The 20,004-nt window shown below is 41.8% G+C and overlaps 1 protein-coding gene across 1 annotated transcript in view; it reads right to left on the reverse strand.

Moving 5' to 3' along the window:
• Nucleotides 1-353: 353 nt before the first annotated feature.
• LOC147672950 (cytochrome c oxidase subunit 7A2-like, mitochondrial) overlaps nucleotides 354-20,004 on the reverse strand; it is a 74,891-nt gene continuing 55,240 nt past the window's right edge. Inside the window, exons 2-4 of the mRNA XM_086947889.1 lie at nucleotides 7,082-7,222; nucleotides 4,442-4,610; nucleotides 354-539 (exon numbers count right to left, since the gene is read on the reverse strand). Of these exons, the coding sequence (XP_086804015.1) occupies nucleotides 4,467-4,610; nucleotides 7,082-7,222 (285 nt within the window). The 3' untranslated portion in view covers nucleotides 354-539; nucleotides 4,442-4,466. The remainder of the gene's footprint in view (nucleotides 540-4,441; nucleotides 4,611-7,081; nucleotides 7,223-20,004) is intronic.

Consider the following 20,004-nt stretch of genomic DNA (forward strand, 5'->3'; position numbering starts at 1 on the left):
TCAAATTCACAAGAATTGCGTAGCAATATAGACTGAAAAAAAGCTCAGGGGCAGAACAAGCTTTTTGACAAAATGCCGCATTGTGCAGTCTTTCCAACTGGATAATAACATTCACCTGAAAATGTACAATCCTTATCATGACCCCCAGGATGTCATTGTTATCTTAAAGCTTAGCGGGACTCCTCAGTAGGTGTCTATGGGGCAGAATAAATTGCACATAAAAAGTCACAACAAAGGATGGTTCAGGGGTCTTTACTATTGGACACCTTGATATTCGTTATTTTATATATTTTTTGGTGTGCAATAATCTATTGATTTCACTACTTAAAGAGTCATAAAAAAGTGTCCACATCACAAGAAAAATAGACAAGCTCTTTATTACATTGGTTTCACACTTTACATTTACACAAATTGCAATCCCCCTTGAAGCATGAGCCTCGAACGCAAACGTGGTTTACTTTTCAAGGCTCATTGGTTTAATCTTCGCAGTCTCTTTTCCTCACACATGATCGGGTATGATTTTCCATGATTAAACATATCTGCAAAACAAAATGCCGTTCAGAGATTAGATTTTCTAAGCAACAATACCAAATACACAAAACAACACCAAGAACAGAAAACAATCAGAGTTTTGTTATGTATGCTCTATTATGCATAATAATTATTCAAAAGCTGCAAGGACAATTTAGCCTCACATGCTTAGGAAGAGCTATAAAATCTTTTTTTGCGATTTGCCATTCATAAATATAGGAACAATTTTCTTATAGTACATTAATTAGTTTATATGCACGTCTTTAAATAGTTCTAAGAGCCCCCCTCACAGAGTGTGTACATTAATTAGTCCATATGTACGTCTTTAAATAGTTCTAAGAACTCCCCTCCCCCCACACACACAAAGTGTTTGCAGCCTATTCTGATTGTCCAACGGTACATTTATTGGCTCAATTCGAAACCCCAACAAAGAAAGCATTAATAAGCCAGAGAGTGTAAAATAAGTATCCTCATTACAGAGTTAAACCTTCTAGGCAATTGAGGAGATTAGATTTAAAAATCTAAAGGAAAAGTGAGACATATAAAAAAAAAAGCTGAGAAGAAAAGTGACAAACGTCATTAGCACAAAAAACAATCCATGAAGAAATAGAAAATGTGATATTTTCTGAAACTTTATAGTTGTAGGATGTGAGTTGAATTGGGGAAATGATCAGGAAAGGTCGGCTTAAGAGTTGTGGGAGAGTGGCACAGAGGTATAAGTAGACGCCTGAGAAATGCACTGGGGATACAACAATGTGGAAGAAGGCAAGGGGCCTCCAGAAGGCATACGTATTATGCAGGGTTCCTCCATGCCTTTCTTTTTTTTTTTTTTTTTCCCCTCAAAATATTCTTTATTGAAAGTAAGTTTTTCCATATACAAAAACAAAAGCAAAACATTCGTAATACTTGTACCGATCTTGCAAAGTTGCGGCCTGGTGGGGCCGTGAGAGAGAAAAAAGGAAGAGAAAGAAAAGGAGGGGGGGGTCACTGTTCCAGATATGCGTCGAGAGCTTCCCACATGTTATCTTTAGCGGTATGATTCGCCGTCTTGTGCTTGGCAGTGATATTGTCAGCCCCCCGGAGGAAAGTAACCCAGTTGAACCAGCGTTTGAAGGTGGCTTTGCTAGTGTCCTTCCAGTTACCCAGGATCGTTTTCACCGCAGCCGTCAGAAGTACATCGACCAGGTCTCGTACTTCTTTGGACTGAAGTTCTGTTGATAGGAAGGCAGTGGCTATCCCCGCTAGTCCTCTTTGTGTCTTGCTTCCTGTGACTGTGTCTATGACGTTATAGACCTTGCTCCAGAAAGTTTTGATTTTGGGGCATTCGTATAGCATGTGGGATAAATCTCCTGTTGCCCTCTGGCAATTCCAGCATATACTGCTCTCGCTAGCTCCAACTTTCCCTAGTTTCGCTGGTGTCCAATGCAGCCTGTGGAGTAACCAGTATTTGGTTTGTGCTAGTTGTGGCGTGATTTTGTTTTTGGACGCTGCTGTCCATAGTCTGGCTCTTTCCTCCTCGTTTAGAGGTCTTTGTATGGTCTGCTCCCAAAAGGCCAGTGTCTTATGGTTTAGAGTTGTGGTGCGTGGTGTGATTAGCTTGTAAATTTGCGCTGTTTGGTGGCCTGTCTTGTTTAGGTTTTGTGTGTATTGTATGATGGTGGGTGTCTGTTTCGAGAGGCTTGCTTTGGTGACAGCCGCTTTGATTTTAAGGAATTCGTAGAATTCCTTGTTCGGTAGTGAGGTTGTCTGCTGTAGTGCCTTGTAGGGCATTCCTCGGGTAGTTCCCCAGAATAGAAACCCGGAGTCCAATTCTTTGTTGAAATATTGTGTGGAGGAAATGGAATTCTAATGAAGAAGGTAGCCAGTAGAGAGGAAAACATATAACTTGAAAACGTGTTGAAGCCGTCTGGCACAGCACACCTCGGCCTCACATCACTCAGCACCCTGGTGGTCAACAGTAACCCCTGTTCAAAACGTCACTCTGATTGGAATTTACACATACATCCCAATTGCTCTTGCCTTGCCCCATTAAAAATGATGTGCAAATGGCGTCCGAAAAGAGCATGTAAAGGAGTAATTACACCATATAAAATAAGTGTTTCAGTTGGAAACAGGGATGGGCATCTTGGGTTGCCCACAATGGGTCCCTACACAACACACAAAACTTACAAATTAAAAAGTGATTGCATGACATGAAATTTGTCCACAAGATTGACAGGAATGCAAGAAGATATTGCGATTCTGATGCAGCAGCAAGATGCAAGGTAGAGGAAATTAGGAAGCGTGAAGACAAGTAGCTAGCTTAAAGTTCCCTGCACATTATTTAGTGAGATTTCAAATGGCAGCCAAACTGCACAGACTTATCAATGGCTCTTAGTTCTGATAAGAGGGACAACCGCTCAAAACATCTCTCCTAACAGGAAGTAGGAGCAGCAGGTGAATGGAGGGCTCTCAGTCATACACAGACTACAATCCAAGAGGCATCCAAAGATGTTGCGAAAGAGGAGGTTGCCAGGGCCTGCAGGAACATTAACTTTTTCATACCGCCCATATCTTGTGCAGAGTCGCTATTAAATACATTGACAGAAATCACTGAAACCTGTTACCAGTTCTTTGTTCGAGAAAAGGAATGGATGTCAGTCTTGAAAAGGTTTCTCAAACTCAACCTGTCTAAAACTGAATTCTAACTCCTCCATTCACAAAACACGCTTCCTTCAATCTATCACTGGCTACACTGTCTTGCTGACATAGGCTTTGCACCAATCCTGGTGCCCAATCCCATATCACTAGGATTCACTACCAATCAGATTATATCCCTTACAACACACATTTCCAAACTAACCAAAACCGCTTCGTTCCAGCTCCACCTTCACAAGAAAATCAAGCTCTCCATACCATTGAGAGACTTCAGGATCGCAGTTCAAGCCTGCTCCTAACACACATTGCGAGCTGTAATGACTTCTAAGCAGGGCTCCCCAAACCCAATCTTGCCGCTCTCAGACACATCCTACACACAGGCACCGGCCCTTTCGTGGAGGCCAAGAAATCATCATACTGATATATCTCCACTGGCTCCCTCTCTAAATTAGAATGCATTCCAAAATGGCTAGACTCATACATAAAGCTGTATGTGTAGGGCTGCCAAACAACCTATAGGACGAAATCGATATCTCCAGTAGAGATAGGAGTTCAAGAAACCAATTAGAACTGGGAGATAGAAGTCCCAGAAATCGGGAAAGTTAAAAAGCCCATGACCCAGGGCCGGACTGGTGATAGTGGGCACCAGGCGTTTCCCCGGTGGGCCGCCAGGGTGGGGGCCGGTTTTCAGCCCCTGGGGGCCATTATTGTTACCAGGGGTCAGCAATATCGCCCCCCTGCAACAAAATAGTCCAAAACCTGCCCTAGCAAAGAGCTCAGCCGCACCCCCCTCCCCTCCCAGGTGGGCCGGCCGAGCAGTTTGCCAGGGCCGGTTTCTGGTCTCAGTCCGGCCCTGCCATGACCATAAGCCGGGCCTTCTCATGTCTGACAGTGAGACACTGAAATTAAATGCCTGAAAATCTGAGGACCAATGACAACATTCTACAACTCAGGAGAAGACGGAAAACACACCTGTAAATCCCTCCCCACCTCCATGAGCATATCAGTTCAGCTCTAACATACATCTTAAATGTTTTCTCACCCTCCCACACCTGTTATTATCTCCCTTTTTCCTTGTACTTCTGGTTATCTATAAAGCTGCCCATGGTTTCAGGTCCGCTCTATTTAAATACTAGCAATAATGAAATAAATATAGAGAAAAAACTGGTCTTCCTCTGAGGGGGAAAAAACGATGATCCAACCCCTGCTCACATTAGTTATTTTATTCATGGACATGACACTGTTTAAAGAAAAACTGAGGAAAACGTTTGACCTTCATTTAAACTTTTGACTTTCGTCTACTTCTTATTCTGGGGCTGGGCTGCCAGGTAGAGGGCCACAAGAGTGTAGACCGTGCCGCCAAGAGCCAACACCATGGTTATCCGGTAGAGCAATTTATCTGCATATCCACCTTTGAGGTGAACTGGCAAACCATCTGGTTTCTGGAAAAAAGACAACAAAGAACAGATTTAGATTCCATGCTCTCCTATATTTGTAAAACTTTTAAGAATAGACCACAATGAGAAATAAAGCAGGAGAGGGAATGCACATTGCATTCCACAAAACATTCCAAATGGTTTCAGTGTTTGAAATAAAGTGCATTCAACCAAACTATAGAAAGATTTACTGGAGACAGAAAGCCTGTTCTGTCGCTTCTAAATTTCTAATGTCCACCAAAGCATACACCAGTTGCATAAATGGCTGCAATTCTCGAAAACCTCTTTAAGTCTGCAACGCTCATCCATTTTGTTGCCTTTCATTCTGTGGCAATCTTACCCCTGACCACGCTTGCACTGTCATGGGTGATAGTTGACACATCATGTACTGAACAGATATTTGCAAAGAGGGAGTGACATTACTCATGCAGGACGTGGGCTCCTGTAATATAAGGTCAGTCACATCTGATTTCTTCATTGTTTCGTTTATAGTTGTGGCCTTTCATTGTTGGGCCAGGATACAAAAATAGAAAATCAAAAGGGCCCACAATGTTTGAAAATGTGCACAAAGCCTAGCTTACTCAGCAGGCGGAGGTTCTTCCATTTAAGCCCTCTTCCAAGTTTTAGAGATTTCCCACCCAGGGTTCTATGAATACCATGAGATTCCATTTTTCCCTAACGCAGTATCATTTCTCCATTCCGAAATCAGCAGATAGGGCTGGAGGTGAACACGAGGATACCATTATTTGTTTCATTGAGAGCTGCAAAATTTCGAATTTGGGATTTTTTCGATTGCACACATTTTGGTAGGCTTTACCTGGTGAAATTTGTGGGGGAGCCGAGTAAAATTCCATGCATACCTTGTAATCCCATTTTAAGTGCAAACACTGTTTGCTCTCGAGCCTAGAAAGGAAGTGTCAGTTTGGGTAATACCAAGTAGGCCCTCTCAGTTTGAGCTTCCCTACATCTTCCCCCAGATGGAATGTCCCAGAGTGGAATGGCACGGCCCATCCATATCTTGTATCTTATTACTCAAGACCACAATTGTTGCTAACACCACTGTTTGTTTCTTTTAAGCCTGTGGTTCTCGTTTTGGTTCTCATTTTTGTTGAACTATGTCACAGAAATTATAAAAGGAGAATATTCTCAAAAGCCACATGCTATAGAAATACAAGAAAATGTATTCATAAAAATAAACCCTGAGAACCACTGCTGGCACATAATTACACCTTTCCTTAGAGTGGGGGAGCAACCCAAAAAAATCATCAGAACTTGAATGATCACATGAATAACTTGCACCCCAGGACTTTAAGGCTTGCTCTACTACCACACAGTGTACCCCCTGAGGAAAGTCTAGCAGATCTAAGTTCCTCAGTAGTACTAGAAGTAACTTGTTACTACCCGCATTTTACTGGCATGTTGCATTTTATTGCTACATACGAAATTGCAACTGAAGAAGCTGCAACCACAACAGTGACAGGCTGGCACATCATATATGATGTTGAACCTAATTTGTCGTGTCTACAGTTGCACAACATAGGAGGGATGCATGTCGAAAGGACTTTACAATCAAAATATCCAGCCTGGTTCAACTGGTGGTTTCTGACCTGCGACACTAATGGTAGGCAATTATTAAGCATGGTAGGCGAGTTACTGCATGCAGCAACACCACCCAATTTGCAATTCTGTAATACATACTATATCTATGGCTGTAAAAGTAAATGCAGTCATACGTTCCAACATTCAAATGTTTGCACATTGACATAATTCCCCTGATATTAGACATGCACCTGCATGAGGCCCCCACTGTATTCTAAGGAATTACATTCAGTGCAGTCCCATCTCAGAGAAGCAGAAGGGAGTGCTTTAGTGGAGGAGGAGGTCCTAGACCGAAAGTTGTTTTACTGAGAACTGTGTACTGTGTGCAGGTCTGTTTGAGACCAGAACCTAGAACAGGAGGGTGAGAACATGCTACATGGTTAATACTAGACAGGGGTGTGCATTTGTTTTTTATTTTTAACCATTTGATTGCAAATATTTACAAACTTTTAATGGCAGAGAAATAAAGTGATTGACTAAAACGTAACATTTAGATCTATAATAGGTTCTAGTCGGAAACATACCTATTGCAGTTAAAATGTATTTTCTTTTTCTAGTGCTTAACGCAGGCACTGAAACATGCTGAGGCAGTGCTTAAATTCATCATCTTATGGCAGATACATAACAAGGTCGTGCATCACCCCAGAGCGTATTTTTGGGATCTCTATGTGTATGTACATGTCTTTGTGACTATAGCACTCCCCCATACAGCGTAGCCAACCAGCTGGATTTGAAAGTATAACTTCTTTTAGGCATTCACAGTGAATCCCCCAAAAATGTCCATCTTGGAAACTTCTGAGGTTCAAGACATTAAAAGTGACAGAAATTGTAGAGAAAGCTTGCCCCTCTATAATTTTTAATACATTTTTAAATCTTACCTGGAAGAGTTTCTGTAGTTCCCGCACTGTGTTTCTTCCCATAAATGTTGCATCCGGGGGAGAGCTGTGGCCCCCTGCTACTCCGGTTGGACCACCGAATATCAGTGGTGCTGGCTCTGCTGGAATGCCAGGTTTCAGTCCCTAAAGATAAACATAGTAACATTGAAAAGATTTGCTTCCAGAAGGCAATGCATATCTCTGTTAAGTCTAGCACTTCCTTTGGCTGGTGAAACCCTTCAGTCAACCAGATGGAAGGACAACTGCATAGGCTATCTTTCCTTTGTAAACCTGGAGCGGTCTTGTCTTCTGCAGGCACACTTCTGGCTGTAAGATGGACACATACACTAGACCTGTAGAGGATCAGAAGAACACAGCTTCCTTTCTGGATGTATGCCTTAAGAGCAGGCAGAATCCCTGCATTGAGGATCCACATGGTATCCTCATTCCAGGGTAAATTTGTAGTGAAATGGAAGGATGCTTGGACATATCTTTACTAAGCCCTACTAGCATTAGATTTACCAAACTCTCCCTTTAGCGTTGCCATTAAGAAATATACTCTTTTCGTTAGGCATCTCTCCAGATATCCAGTTTTACCAAAGAGGACACCTCCTCATTTAGAGATGTGCTTACAATCCTTGAACAAAGTCACTGGTCATGTGAAAGAGCGTATAAAAATGACACCAATAAAACAAATGCTATCTACATCTAACTTAGCATCTAACCCTGTATCTTACCAAACTCCGATCTTTTTTTTCTCTACACATTTAAAACTTACCTAATAGTGCCACCATGTTTTTCTAAACTTTCAAGTAACCCTTGTAAACCATCTTACAATAGCACATCTACACACATTAATAGGTTATCTCAGCTAACCTATGAGGAAATACATTAGCCCCTTCTGCTTGGCTAGAGAGGGAAGATAAAAATTAAAGAGTGCATGAGTGAGTACACAGCTTTCTTAAGCCTGACTAGTATTCAAGCCATGAGCTGTCTCTCACTGCCCATCATTAAGGTTCAATCTCCTCTTGGGAAAAAAAAAACAATCCACATATATATCTTACATTCCTCCCTCAACCCTTGGGCAATTTGCTACCACTACAAATCCAGGACCACAGCAGTATTTAAAAGATACAAAACTTTAATAGTGTATTGACAATTAAAGTTTTAAAACCTGACCAAGTGTACATTTATAACATAAAAATATTCATAATGCCATTCATAGAGTTAAAAACAATTTTAAAAATCGAGAAATCTCGCAATTAAAATCTTCACAGTACGGCGCAAAACAATGTTATAAAATAAATATAAAACAACATTTAAACAAAAATAGGAAGGGACACTGGGCGGTGGAGAAACATGGTGGCAGCAGGTTAGGGTGTCGCGGTACTCCATCCGAACTCCTGTGAGCGCTATGCGGGAAATGGATTAAGAGCTGGCAATTTTTTACCTTCTCCTCGACGAGATGCCCGAAAGTATTCAGGAACCATTTGGTACTATTTTCCTGGTTTGATTCCTTGGGGGAAAACATTACCCGCCGGGCGCCGTTTCATTCCTGTGGCGTCTGTCTACCATTTCCATGTGTCACGACCCCGCGGCGGTGTTGCGGTTTTGCTCAGCATCTTCCAGCCGCCCGACACCACCATCAGTCCCGTCGGGTCTGCGGCTGTGGTTCATGGCCGCCCTGGAGCTCCGGCGAGGCAGGAGGCTTCGGAGTCTTTGGAGGGACTCCCGTGCTGGTTTACCGGTGCATCATGCAAATTCAAGCATTTCTGCTAAAACAGAGGAGGCTGCTCTAACAGTAGAGATGAAGGGGAAGGCGAAGGGTGGTCAGATTGTGGCATATTTTGGGGTGGCTGGTGCTGCGCAGGGGGTTGCTGCTGCTCAGGGGGCTTGTGGGGGAATCGATAATTTGGTCCCTGAATCTAAGGAAAAAATTCCCTCACGCTCACCCTTATCCATACCAGTGCCTACAGCCGCAATTAACCAGGGGTCTCGGCGTAAAGGCAGAAAAACTTTTAAAAAGAAAGAGGGAAGAACTGTTCTAAGCCAGAAATTTTATATACAACTACGGCCGGCATCGCGCTCTCAGTTAACTCTTTAACCCCTGGAAAAACCTCATCATATTTGTCAACAAAGGTGAAAGCCAAACGAGCAAAAAGAAGCAATAAGGCGGTTAAGAATCTTAAATCAGTGCTTAACCCCGGCTCTAGGATTACGCCTTCATTGCGTTCATATTTCAAGGTTGTGCCATATATTTTAGATCTTACTGAAGATCGCCTCCTTCCAACATCAGGTCTTATAAACTACTCCAACACTCCAGCGCAGTTAGATTTTCCCGTCTTGCTGTCATTAGGTCTCCCATTAGTTCGTCCCATGGAAGTGGCCTTAGAGGATCCCTCTGCGGTAGCAGGGAGTCGGGCAATCTCTACCTGCATTGCAGATAACTCTGAAACACTGCCAGCCTTTCAGGCCCTACAGGCAGACTTAATGCCCTCAACATCTATTTTGCCATCTTCCATTTCTGCTGAATCCATTGTCATTGATGGGGTTGCTATTGCTATACCTACTGGAGATGGCGTGGAATTAGAACCAAAAGGTCAGGAATGGTTTCAAGGGGCACAGGAGGTACATGAGGTCCCACAGCTAGAGGGCATTAATATCTCCCCTATTACTATCTTAGAGGGCAGTAATATCGCCGCTACAGGCATTACAGTGACTTCCCTGCAACTTATGTTTGCTACTCTATCTTCGGATATCAGGAAGAGCTTCGAGGAATCTGCATCCAATCAGAGAGAGATTAGGAATTATTGCGAATCTTTAACCAAAAAGATTGATGGATTAACTTCGAGAACAGAAGCTCTGGAAGGGACGGTGTCTGAGCTATCCCTACACTTAGACCAGGCAAAAGAAGACATAACAAAGCTTAAAAAGGAGGACTTGCACTGGCGGAGAGGATGGAGACGCTGGAGAACAACGCCAGACGCAGCAATATCCGTATCTTCAATGTGCCGGAGGCCAGCGAGGGCTCAGATATCAAGCTTTTTGTCATCTCCCTGTTAAAACAAGCTCTTTGCTTGGATCAATCTGTGGAGGATTTGGCCGCGGACATTCAACGTATCCATAGAGACCCTTTTAGGCGCAATCCACAAAGCACTAAACCAAGAAAGATCCTTGTGAATTTCCACACATATTCTCTTAAGAAGCATATTCTCAATCTAGCCCTAAAGCAAAAGTCCATGACAGGGAAGGGGTTAAATTTTCAGATAAGATGAGACTTATCAAGGGTCACTTTGGAAAAGCAGTGGGAACTGGGCAGGAGGATGGATGCGTTCAGGAAGCTGGGTGCAACGGTGCAGCTTGGCTTTCCCGCCAATAAGATGTTCAATATACGTACAGTTCAGGCGGCGGATGAGCTACTGCTGACCTTGGGGAAGGATAAGGGACCTTCCGGATAAACAGATACAGGCTATTAACCTTATAACGATCCCTTGCTCTCTTTCATATTTTATGAAATTGGTTTGAAGGCGTTTTTGTTGGAAAATTAAAGAAAGGAGTTAGAGGAAAAAGAGAAGGTAAAAAAAAAAAAAAGGTACAAAAAATGAAAGTTGTTCTCTTCTACTGCTTTTATTTCCTTCTCTTACCTAGCTCTTAATACTCGGATATAATCACTGCACAGGGTCTCGGGTTGGGGTACTATCTACTGGACCTGTTCCGGTTAGATAGTTCAAGGGTTTCTCGGTGGGAGATAGTTTAGGGCACGTGGGTGTAAGGGGTTGGGTAAAAAATGTAAAATGTTCCTCATTTTTCGATTGGTTACACTTAGTCTTTATAGAAACGTAGTAGCGACAAAGGAGTCACTCTTACAGGCAGGGCTGTTATATGATAGCCTTTTGCTTTTCAACTTAAGTGAGTTTGGTGGTAGGGGTATGGGTAGGTCTGATGAGTAGTCTCAAGATTCTCTCCTGGAATGTCAATGGCCTGCGCACCAAACCTAGAGCCAATAAGATTATACAATATTTACGAGATTCAGATGCGCAGGTCATTATACTCCAGGAGACACATCTAATTGAGGCTGAGATACTCAATTTGGTTAAGAAAAATAGGTGGATAGATGTGTCAATATCAACCTCACAATAGATGAATATTAGGGGGGTCACTATTCTTTTTAAAAAAGCAATAAAGACAAGAGTAGTCTCTCAGATGGTTGACCCAGGTGGCAGGTGGGTCATCTCTGTAGTAGTTATTGCAGGGGCCCAATTAACGCTTGTCGGGTACTATGGGCCTAATCAAGACGATCCTTCGATCCTTGAATCTCTATTTTCTCAACTTTTGTCATTTCCGGAGCCGACTACTTTAGCAGGGGACTTCAATATAGTACTTGACCCTTCATTAGATAAGACCCCCAGTAGTAGACCACAGGCTCTTTCAAAATCTAGAGCCTTCTTATTAAACTGCATGAAGCAATATGGCTATGTAGACACCTGGAGGGCAAGGTCAGGACAACAACTAGGAGTCTCTTTTCGTAACTATAAGTATCACCATCAATCAAGAATATACTTTTTTTTAATAAGTCACAAGTTGATTGACTCCGTTAAGAACGTTTGCTATTCCCCTTCACACCTCTCAGATCACTCATCAGTTTCTTTGGATCTTACTGGAATTACCAAAACCTCTTCCAGATCTTGGTCTTTTGATCGCTCCTTACTTTCGTCACCTGAAGATGTTTCCTATATTAAAACTGAAGCACAGAATCATATGCAAACCACATTGGGTCGGCCTCTTCCAGTGTAGTATGGGATGCCTTTAAGTGCTGTCTGCGAGGCTTAATCACAAATAAGGTTGCATTCCGGAGGAAGCAGTATAATCAGGAAGTTGCTCTATTGAACCAGATCTAATTAAAACGCAAGCTCAAATTGATGCTAGTAGTAATGTCTCTGAATCCACGCAATTGTTGCTACAGAATAAACTACTTTTTTTAAAAGGGCAACTGGGTTCTGCCCTAAACCAGCGTATCCTACAGAAATGGGAAGCAAGTAATATGGGGAAGGGGCTGGTAAATTATTGGCCTGGAAGTCTAAAACCGATCAGGCCCGAAACAATATTGAGTCTGTCATGAAAAGTGCAGGTACTTTTTCTTCTGATGTAGACATCAGAAGAGTATTCAGAGATTACTTTCAATCTTTATATCAGGAAGATAAAAACATCACCACAGAAAGTATTGAGAGTTGGCTGGGCGGAGTTACTTTACCGACGTTCTCCCCAGCACAACACACCTTTCTCGATAGTCTTATCACAGAGGAAAAGGTTATGACGGCAATCCAGGGTAGTAAGGGCGGGAAGGCGGGAGGCCCTGATGGCTTACCAGCTGAAATCTATAAAATTCTGGTGAAAGAAACAACTCCCTTTCTCACCATCCTATTCAATCAAATACTACAGGATGGTGTGTTACCACCGACTACCTGGGACAACGCATCAATTACGCTTATTTTAAAGCCCGGGAAGCCGACCTTTAATTGTGGGTCATACTGCCCAATTTTAATATTGAATGCTGACAACAACATTTTTGCATCTATCTTAGCGAAGAGGCTGGGTTCGGTCGCACCGGATATTTTACACCCTAACTAGAAGGGGTTTGTAAAGGTTCGTCAACTTTACGAACTCACGTATGACCTGATAGGGACCATCGACATGGCAACCACGGATTCCATACCTTTAGCTGTCCTAACGTTGGATGCCACCAAAGCCTTCGACAGGGTCAATTGGTTGTACCTGTCGGGGGCTTTGGCAAAGTTCAACGTTGTTGAGGGCTTTCGTAGAGCTGTTAGTCTTTTATATCAAAGCCCCACGGCCTGCGTGCTGGTGAATGGTGACTTATCAGATCCTTTTAAGATCACAAGGGGGACGCGGCAGGGCTGCCCTCTTTCCCCTCTTCTATTTGATCTCTATATAGAACCTCTTGCTCAAAGATTAAGAGAGGACATTAATATCAAGCCTTTCACTTATAGGGATTGGGAAAGGAGGGTAGCCCTATATGCGGATGATATCCTGATCTTTTCATCAGAGATCCGCACCGCGTTCCCTGCAGCCATCAAGCTGGCTTTAGTGTTCGGGGAAATTTCAGGATACGAGGTAAATGCCTCGAAGCCTAAAATGATGGTGTGGAATGACGATCCAAGTGAAATAAACCTGCAACCCAACATAAATCTTCGATATTTAGGGCTTAACATCGTTAAGGACATCAATCAGATTGTAACCACCAATTTTGCTGCCGTTGCAAAAGAATGCCGAAAATTAATGCGATCTTGGCTTCATCTCCCATTATCTATGTTAGGTAGAGTCAATTTGGTAAAAATGACTATTCTACCAAAGATTTCTTTTTTATTTAACACAATTCCTCTTTACTTTGATGCATCTTTATTGGCTAAATTACAGGGAGATATTACTTCATTTATTTGGAATAAACGGATCTCAAGGATTTCTTGGAAGAAACTTGGACGTTGCAGGGAGAAAGGCGGATTCACAGGTCCAGATCTGCAAATTTACGCATGGGCATTTCAACTATCCCATGCGCGAATGCTACTAAAGATGCCAACAGATGAGGGGATTGGGAGTATGTTCTTGGCTTTATTGAAAGGGGAAGGAGTCGGGCAGTCTGGCTTTTTGTTTAAGTTTGGTGACTCTAAATCTTTTTAAAAAATCAAACTAAAAGGTCTTGCGGGATATGGCGAGAACTTGGGCTAGGTTGAGGTCATCAATAAAGCTGGGGTATTTCTCTAGCAGGTCTCCGATTTGGGGCCTCCCCGAGTGTCCAGGTTGGCTGGGAGACAGCTTAGCAGTCCCGTTAAGGGAGGCAGGAATTGAAGTCTGGGGAGACTTGTTTGTGGAAGGGTGCTTGCTCCCCTGGGATTATCTAATAAGCAAAGTTGGGCCCAATTTTTCTAGATTTAAGTATATGCAGATAGCTAGTTGGGCTCAAGCATTTGCCTCCTAACCTGCTCGGTGGAGTAGTCTTCTCTTAGGGGGGAGCTGTCAACTTGAATCACTTCTGTTAGATAAACCCCCGGCCCAGAAGGAGATTTCCCTATGGTATAACCTAATTCTGAAAGAAATAGACGGTGAATTCCATCTACCCGAGTCACTGTGGGGTTCTTCGATGTCTGGCCGAAATGTGCAAGATCTATGGTCAACGTCCTGCAAAGTTTTGTGGGACATTGTTAAACCGGCCTGGCTTCGTAGGAATCCCCTTTTTACCATGCATAGGGCCTACTATTCCCCACAGAGACTGTCAAAATTTTCTTCGGGAGGTCCAGTGGCGTGTGCACGGTGTGGCTTAGAGGCGGCCCCGGATGTACACATGTTTTTTGAATGTCCCCATTTGGCTCTTTTCTGGGACTCAATAAGCAATAAACTTACGCCTCACTGGGCTTTCCTGTAACTGTGAACCTCCCCCTTGTAATTTTTGGAGTTCTGGACTATGCTTGGAGCCCAGCCAAGAATCTTCTGTTTTATTCCATCTTATTGGCACGAAGGGAAATCTGCAGAAAATGGAAGGACTCTACCCCTCCTTCTCTTAATGACTGGTGTGCCTCAGTCCTGCAAGTCTTGAAATTAGATCTTGCTAGGGCTGGAAATCTAGATAAGAGAGCTTTTTGGCATCTACTTGACTGGACCCATTGACTGTACCAGGGTTTTTTTTTTCCCCTGGTCCGATGATTACGCAATTATAGTTTAAATTTCCCTGCTAAGCCCTTTTTCCTCCGTAGGAATTTCAGCAAGCATTGGTTGTAACTGGTACTGTGGTTTCATTTGCCGCCTAGATTTCTGGGCGTCCGACTTCTGTAGAATATGTCATTGCTGTTGGGAGTCGGAATCACTCGCAATCTTCTTATCCCTGCCAGTTTTGAAACTGAGGCAGCATGACATATGACATCACTTTTTCTACTCTTTCCCTTTGTTGTCAGCATTTGAAACTATGGTGGCTGATGAGGACAGAAAACAAAAATAGGAAGAGACAAAAACAGACAAAAGAATGGTCTATACAGACATACTGAGCAGTTCAATCTGTGGTGAAGGATACTTCATGTAGTGTCCGAATCACCATCTATCGCATCCACAGTTTACACAGATTCAGTATTATAAATTTTTATGACACGTTTGGTGGATCACGGACAATTTAATAGCTACCGTCTTCAACACCAACAAATCGATTCTCTCACATACAAAGATACAGTAACTCAAAGTAAAGGTTGTGAAGATTCTTGTAGGGACCTGTATATAATAACAAGGATCCCAGTAGGGCTTCTTCTTATAAAAACTCACTACCGTTGTTGGGGGTGGGGAGGTCACCCTCATTATGGCAGAGAAATCCTTCTATAGGTCAAGTCGTCCAACTCATCCAGTGTTGTCCAGATTCAAATCAAGTCATTGGAGAATTAAGTCCTCCTTAGGATCCTCAGTGATTTTTCCTTAGCTTCTTCTTTAGAGTGGCTAATTGCCTTCACATACATATGCCACGAGGAAGCCGATGTGCATTTTAAATTCAAGACCACTGCCCAGCTATGGTGCTATATTGAAAGTACATTTATTTTTAGTATTTTATATATAGGCAAAGTCAGGTAAATAGCATATGCCCTGCAAGGACTATGATCTTCACATGCTCATAACCCTTTTATTTTTATCTCACTGAACTGGTGTGCATAGGCAACAGCAACAAAGCGCATATAATATTAGTTTACCCAGAACCAAGCGACTGAGAACGGCACCAAGAAGACACAGGCACACATAAGAAAAAAGCAAAGGCCTTTTTTTAGAGTATTTTAGTCAACAAAATAAAAGATACCCCACAAGTACACAAAGCAAGAGAGCAGACCTCTCGTCCTGCTCCTCGAATCACACTAGTCTTCTACATGCACTGATCTAACAATTTTACGATTAATCAATCTGCAAAACAGGTATACAGTGACGATGAGGAGCAAAATCAGTCTACATGTTGACAGAACAATCATCAATTCTGCATGAGTTGTTCCAATTATTAAGTATGCACTTGCAAATTCAGCCACGCTAATTCCAGGCAAACAAAAATTATCTAAAAACGATTCAGGTCTTCAACGTGATCACAACATCTGAAAATCAAAACTCTGAAAATCTTATGTAGTATAATAGTGTATTCTCTACTCTTCAATTTTAATGTATTTTGAAGATTGTCTGTTTCCAATTCTGGAGGCTGAAGTCCCAAGGGGTATATAACACATGGTTTTATATTTCATCTTTAGATGAAGCGGGTACAGTAAACTTCTTTTTGATAGCAGTGCTAAAACTGCTCCTGGTCATGGAGAATCACACTCATAGCAGTCAATTCATAGACCTGGAACGCTATACGATGACATCATCTGCAATGAGAATTTTTTTTTAATTGCTTTCTTACGCCAATGAAACCCTGGTCTTTAAGTCAATTCCTTTGCCTGAAATTAATGGTAGTATACTGTTTCGGGTGTGCCATCCTTGTTTGAGACGTTTTCTGAAGTAAGAATTAAATCTGATTCTGTAATAAATTAGTTAATTGACCTCATAACCTTTTGGTTTGATTTAATGTGACTTAAAATAATGACATATTTCTAAAAGTGATCCCGCTCCCATCCCATAATGGCTTGAATAGTCTTATAATAAGACCTTCTAAGACTTTTAAAGCCACGGACGTGGTAAGTGGGAATTGAGTTTTGGGAGTTAAACGTTGTCTGCCAGTATTTTGTGTCTTTTTTTAAGTGAACCTGGAGTTCAATTAAAAGAAATGTCTAACGATATATCAGAAGGAGATTGATAACAGCACAAAATGTCTCTCATTGAGTCAATTTCTGTGTGAACCAGTCTCCAGCCGGTATCTGAGCTACCTTTTTTTTTTACATGAGGTGAGTACGCACTTAAAAGAAGTTATGCAAAATTTCATAATGTTAAATTTCGATACATTTCACAAACTTCGCATAAAATGAAATTAGTGAATTTTGAGAACTTAACTTGCATTATTAAAATTTCATCAGGGCCTAAACTTCACTTACTCCAAAGCTCCTTGTCTAGAGCTGAATGAAATTCTATTTATGAACTTTTATTGTTGTTGGAGGCATGGCCTCTACGTATGTTATGCATTGATGTGTCCATGCCACTTTTCCAAGGTTCAATCTTTCACATTAAGGAATTCCACATAAAAAGAATTCAACACAGAGATGAGAAATAGATCTTCCATCCATGTTTGGAAAATGTAAAGGGCTAAGAACAGTTACAATCTTAGGGGTAGGGGTAGGGGTAACAAGGAACAAAGGAAGAACATTTACTTTGAGATTCCCTAGGATAAGCACGGGCAAGCAGATCGAGGACACTTCAGGGGGGAAAGGGTTCCCTTTGGAAAACGCAATGACATCATCGCATTTAGCCTTATAATACCCTCTCCAGTGTGTCCTCACAGAAGGGCTTTTACTTTACTGAAAACCAGAACAGCAATGAATGAGCGCGTTTGTAAGTGTGCAGTTACACAACAGTCACACTAGATATTCCTTCATTCTTCTCCCTTCCCTATCATGATTCATCTACCAACATCCAATTACATAAAAAAGGGAAAATACAAGAGATCCTGCTGCTTTCTACACGCTATTTACTAAACACTCTCCCTCCTGCACACTTCTCAGTAGAAACCGCTTTGTGTACCAACCAATGAGAATATAGTATTGTCATGAGCTAATTGTAGTATCTTAATAAACTATAAAAGATATGTTTTGGAAGTGGTCTGACATTACATCTGTACTAAACAAATTCACAAAAGTCAATATACGAAAGGTCATTGGGCGATCAAAAGACTTCCTGGCAGTGAAACAAAACTTGAAAGGTCACTAATGTATCTTCGCTCAGAAGTCTTTTTCTGGCAGTGAAACAAAAAAACTGATGGTTTTGTTGAGGAGGAGTCACAGTAAGATACACATCACTTTGACAGAAATTGGGACCCATGCTGACAGAAGGGCCAACGAATGAGCAAGCACAACGTAATGTTCCATTCCTGCCTCCGAGACATGACACCTCAAGGCCAGGATCAAGACACACCTGTGGGACCAGGTGTGCAAGGCTAGTTATTAGAGAGCTGTCAGTTTGTCAGCTTTCTTAAGAACGGTCAATATTTCACCCCAAGACATGAATAAAACAGGTCCGCCAAGGATACGAAACAGTCTGTTTGCCTTTTAAGAAACTATCATTGTTTGGCTGCTACATTACAAACTACAACAACACTTAAACACTTATAAACAAAAACATTCTAAAGAGTCAAAATGTCAATTTTGTTATTTATTCTATGTATTTGTCTCAAAGTAGAAGTCCAAACAAAAGCATGACAATTTCTAATGATAGCCGACATGTATTGCGCTCTTCCTCACAAAGCTTTACAAAGCTGTGCTTGAGGTTAGGCACCTAATGAGAGTACAACAACTTAAGGAAACACAACTATTCTTGCTGTATATCCAAAGGACTCATCAGTCCCAGCGCTGTCTGTATGTCGCTTGCCTTTAGTGGTGACAACATTTGACGCAAGAGGAGGGATTTCTCCCCCTCTAATGTGAAAGTGCAGCATGGTATTGCCAGTGCACTTGGGAAAAATGAGACAGCCAGCTACAATTCGTTGAGTTGAATTGGAAACAAAGCACCACAAATAAAACACAATAGAAAAGGACATTTCCAGATCACATCAATCACTAGAGCTTGCTGTTCTTAAAACACAAAGCATGCCTGGATGCATTCTTCCTTGGTCAAACATGAGCTCAAAGGTGAACCATGGTTTGTGCATGATTATCAAAACAGCAACAAGAAAAGAGACCCCCAAAGCAAAAAATATTTATGTTCTTAAATAACAATGCATAAATGGCTACTTGTGTAGAAACACATAATATATTGTGCATTGAATATGGTTTATCATCACACAGCAAATGAAGTTCTCAACAACAAAAGAAGCCTAAACTCTTAATTATCCTTTTGAATTTTAGAATTCGTAAATAATATTGACTCATACTATGAAAAATCTTTTTTAAACTGCTCACACTACTATTGAACGCGGAGTTGATGCAATATACTAACAAACACTCAACAGATTGCCTAAAGAGCCTGAAAAAGGATTGACTCACATCACAAATTTGCATGGATATATCTACAAATTGACACCACATGGCTTTAGGATAGAAGAAGACTGCAGTAACAAACGAGTTGTACATATAAGAATGCAGGGGTTACAGGGGTCGGCTACCTTAGGTGGATGCTTAAACACTGACCTTTCTACTGAGCAGAACTGCCCATAAGTCGATGGAAAAAGAATAAAATGGCTTCACCCATTTGCAAACATTTCCAGAAGTCAGATTCGAGTTAAAGGTGTGTGGGTCAAGAACCATAAGTAGAATCTCAGTACCTGAAAAGATTTATCTCTTAAGTGCAGATATGCTGTTCTGAAGATGTACCCTTTGTTTTAAGTGAAATACCAGAGATTTCTGGTTGGTTCAAAGGGTGGAAAAAATGGTGTTGGTAAACTGGAACTAATGTTAACTGTAGAGTATACTGTATTGCAGACATGCTGCTTTTCAAATGCTTAAAGTGCTTAAAGGGGTGGCTGAAAGTGTCACTGAAGGCACTGGGCCATCGGCTGTCATTAATAATGACTCCTAAATCACGGTAAGTCTTAATCGAGCTGGACCTGGAGGGAGAGGGTGTAGATTCCAAATGAAAGTACCCTGATTGCGAAATATTGAAACCCCCCACAAACTTTTGTGCTTGCCCAGTTGAAGAGGTTGTGGGTGCCCATAGCTCCAGCAGTCTAATGGGTTTGGAGGATTGAAAGTTTAGTGAGTTCGCAAGATCTGTGATATGGTGGTGCCTTGTGAATGCAGAGTGCCTTAAACTGTATT

This window comes from Lissotriton vulgaris (genome assembly GCF_964263255.1).
Source record: "Lissotriton vulgaris chromosome 9 unlocalized genomic scaffold, aLisVul1.2 SUPER_9_unloc_1, whole genome shotgun sequence".
NCBI lineage: Eukaryota > Metazoa > Chordata > Amphibia > Caudata > Salamandridae > Lissotriton > Lissotriton vulgaris.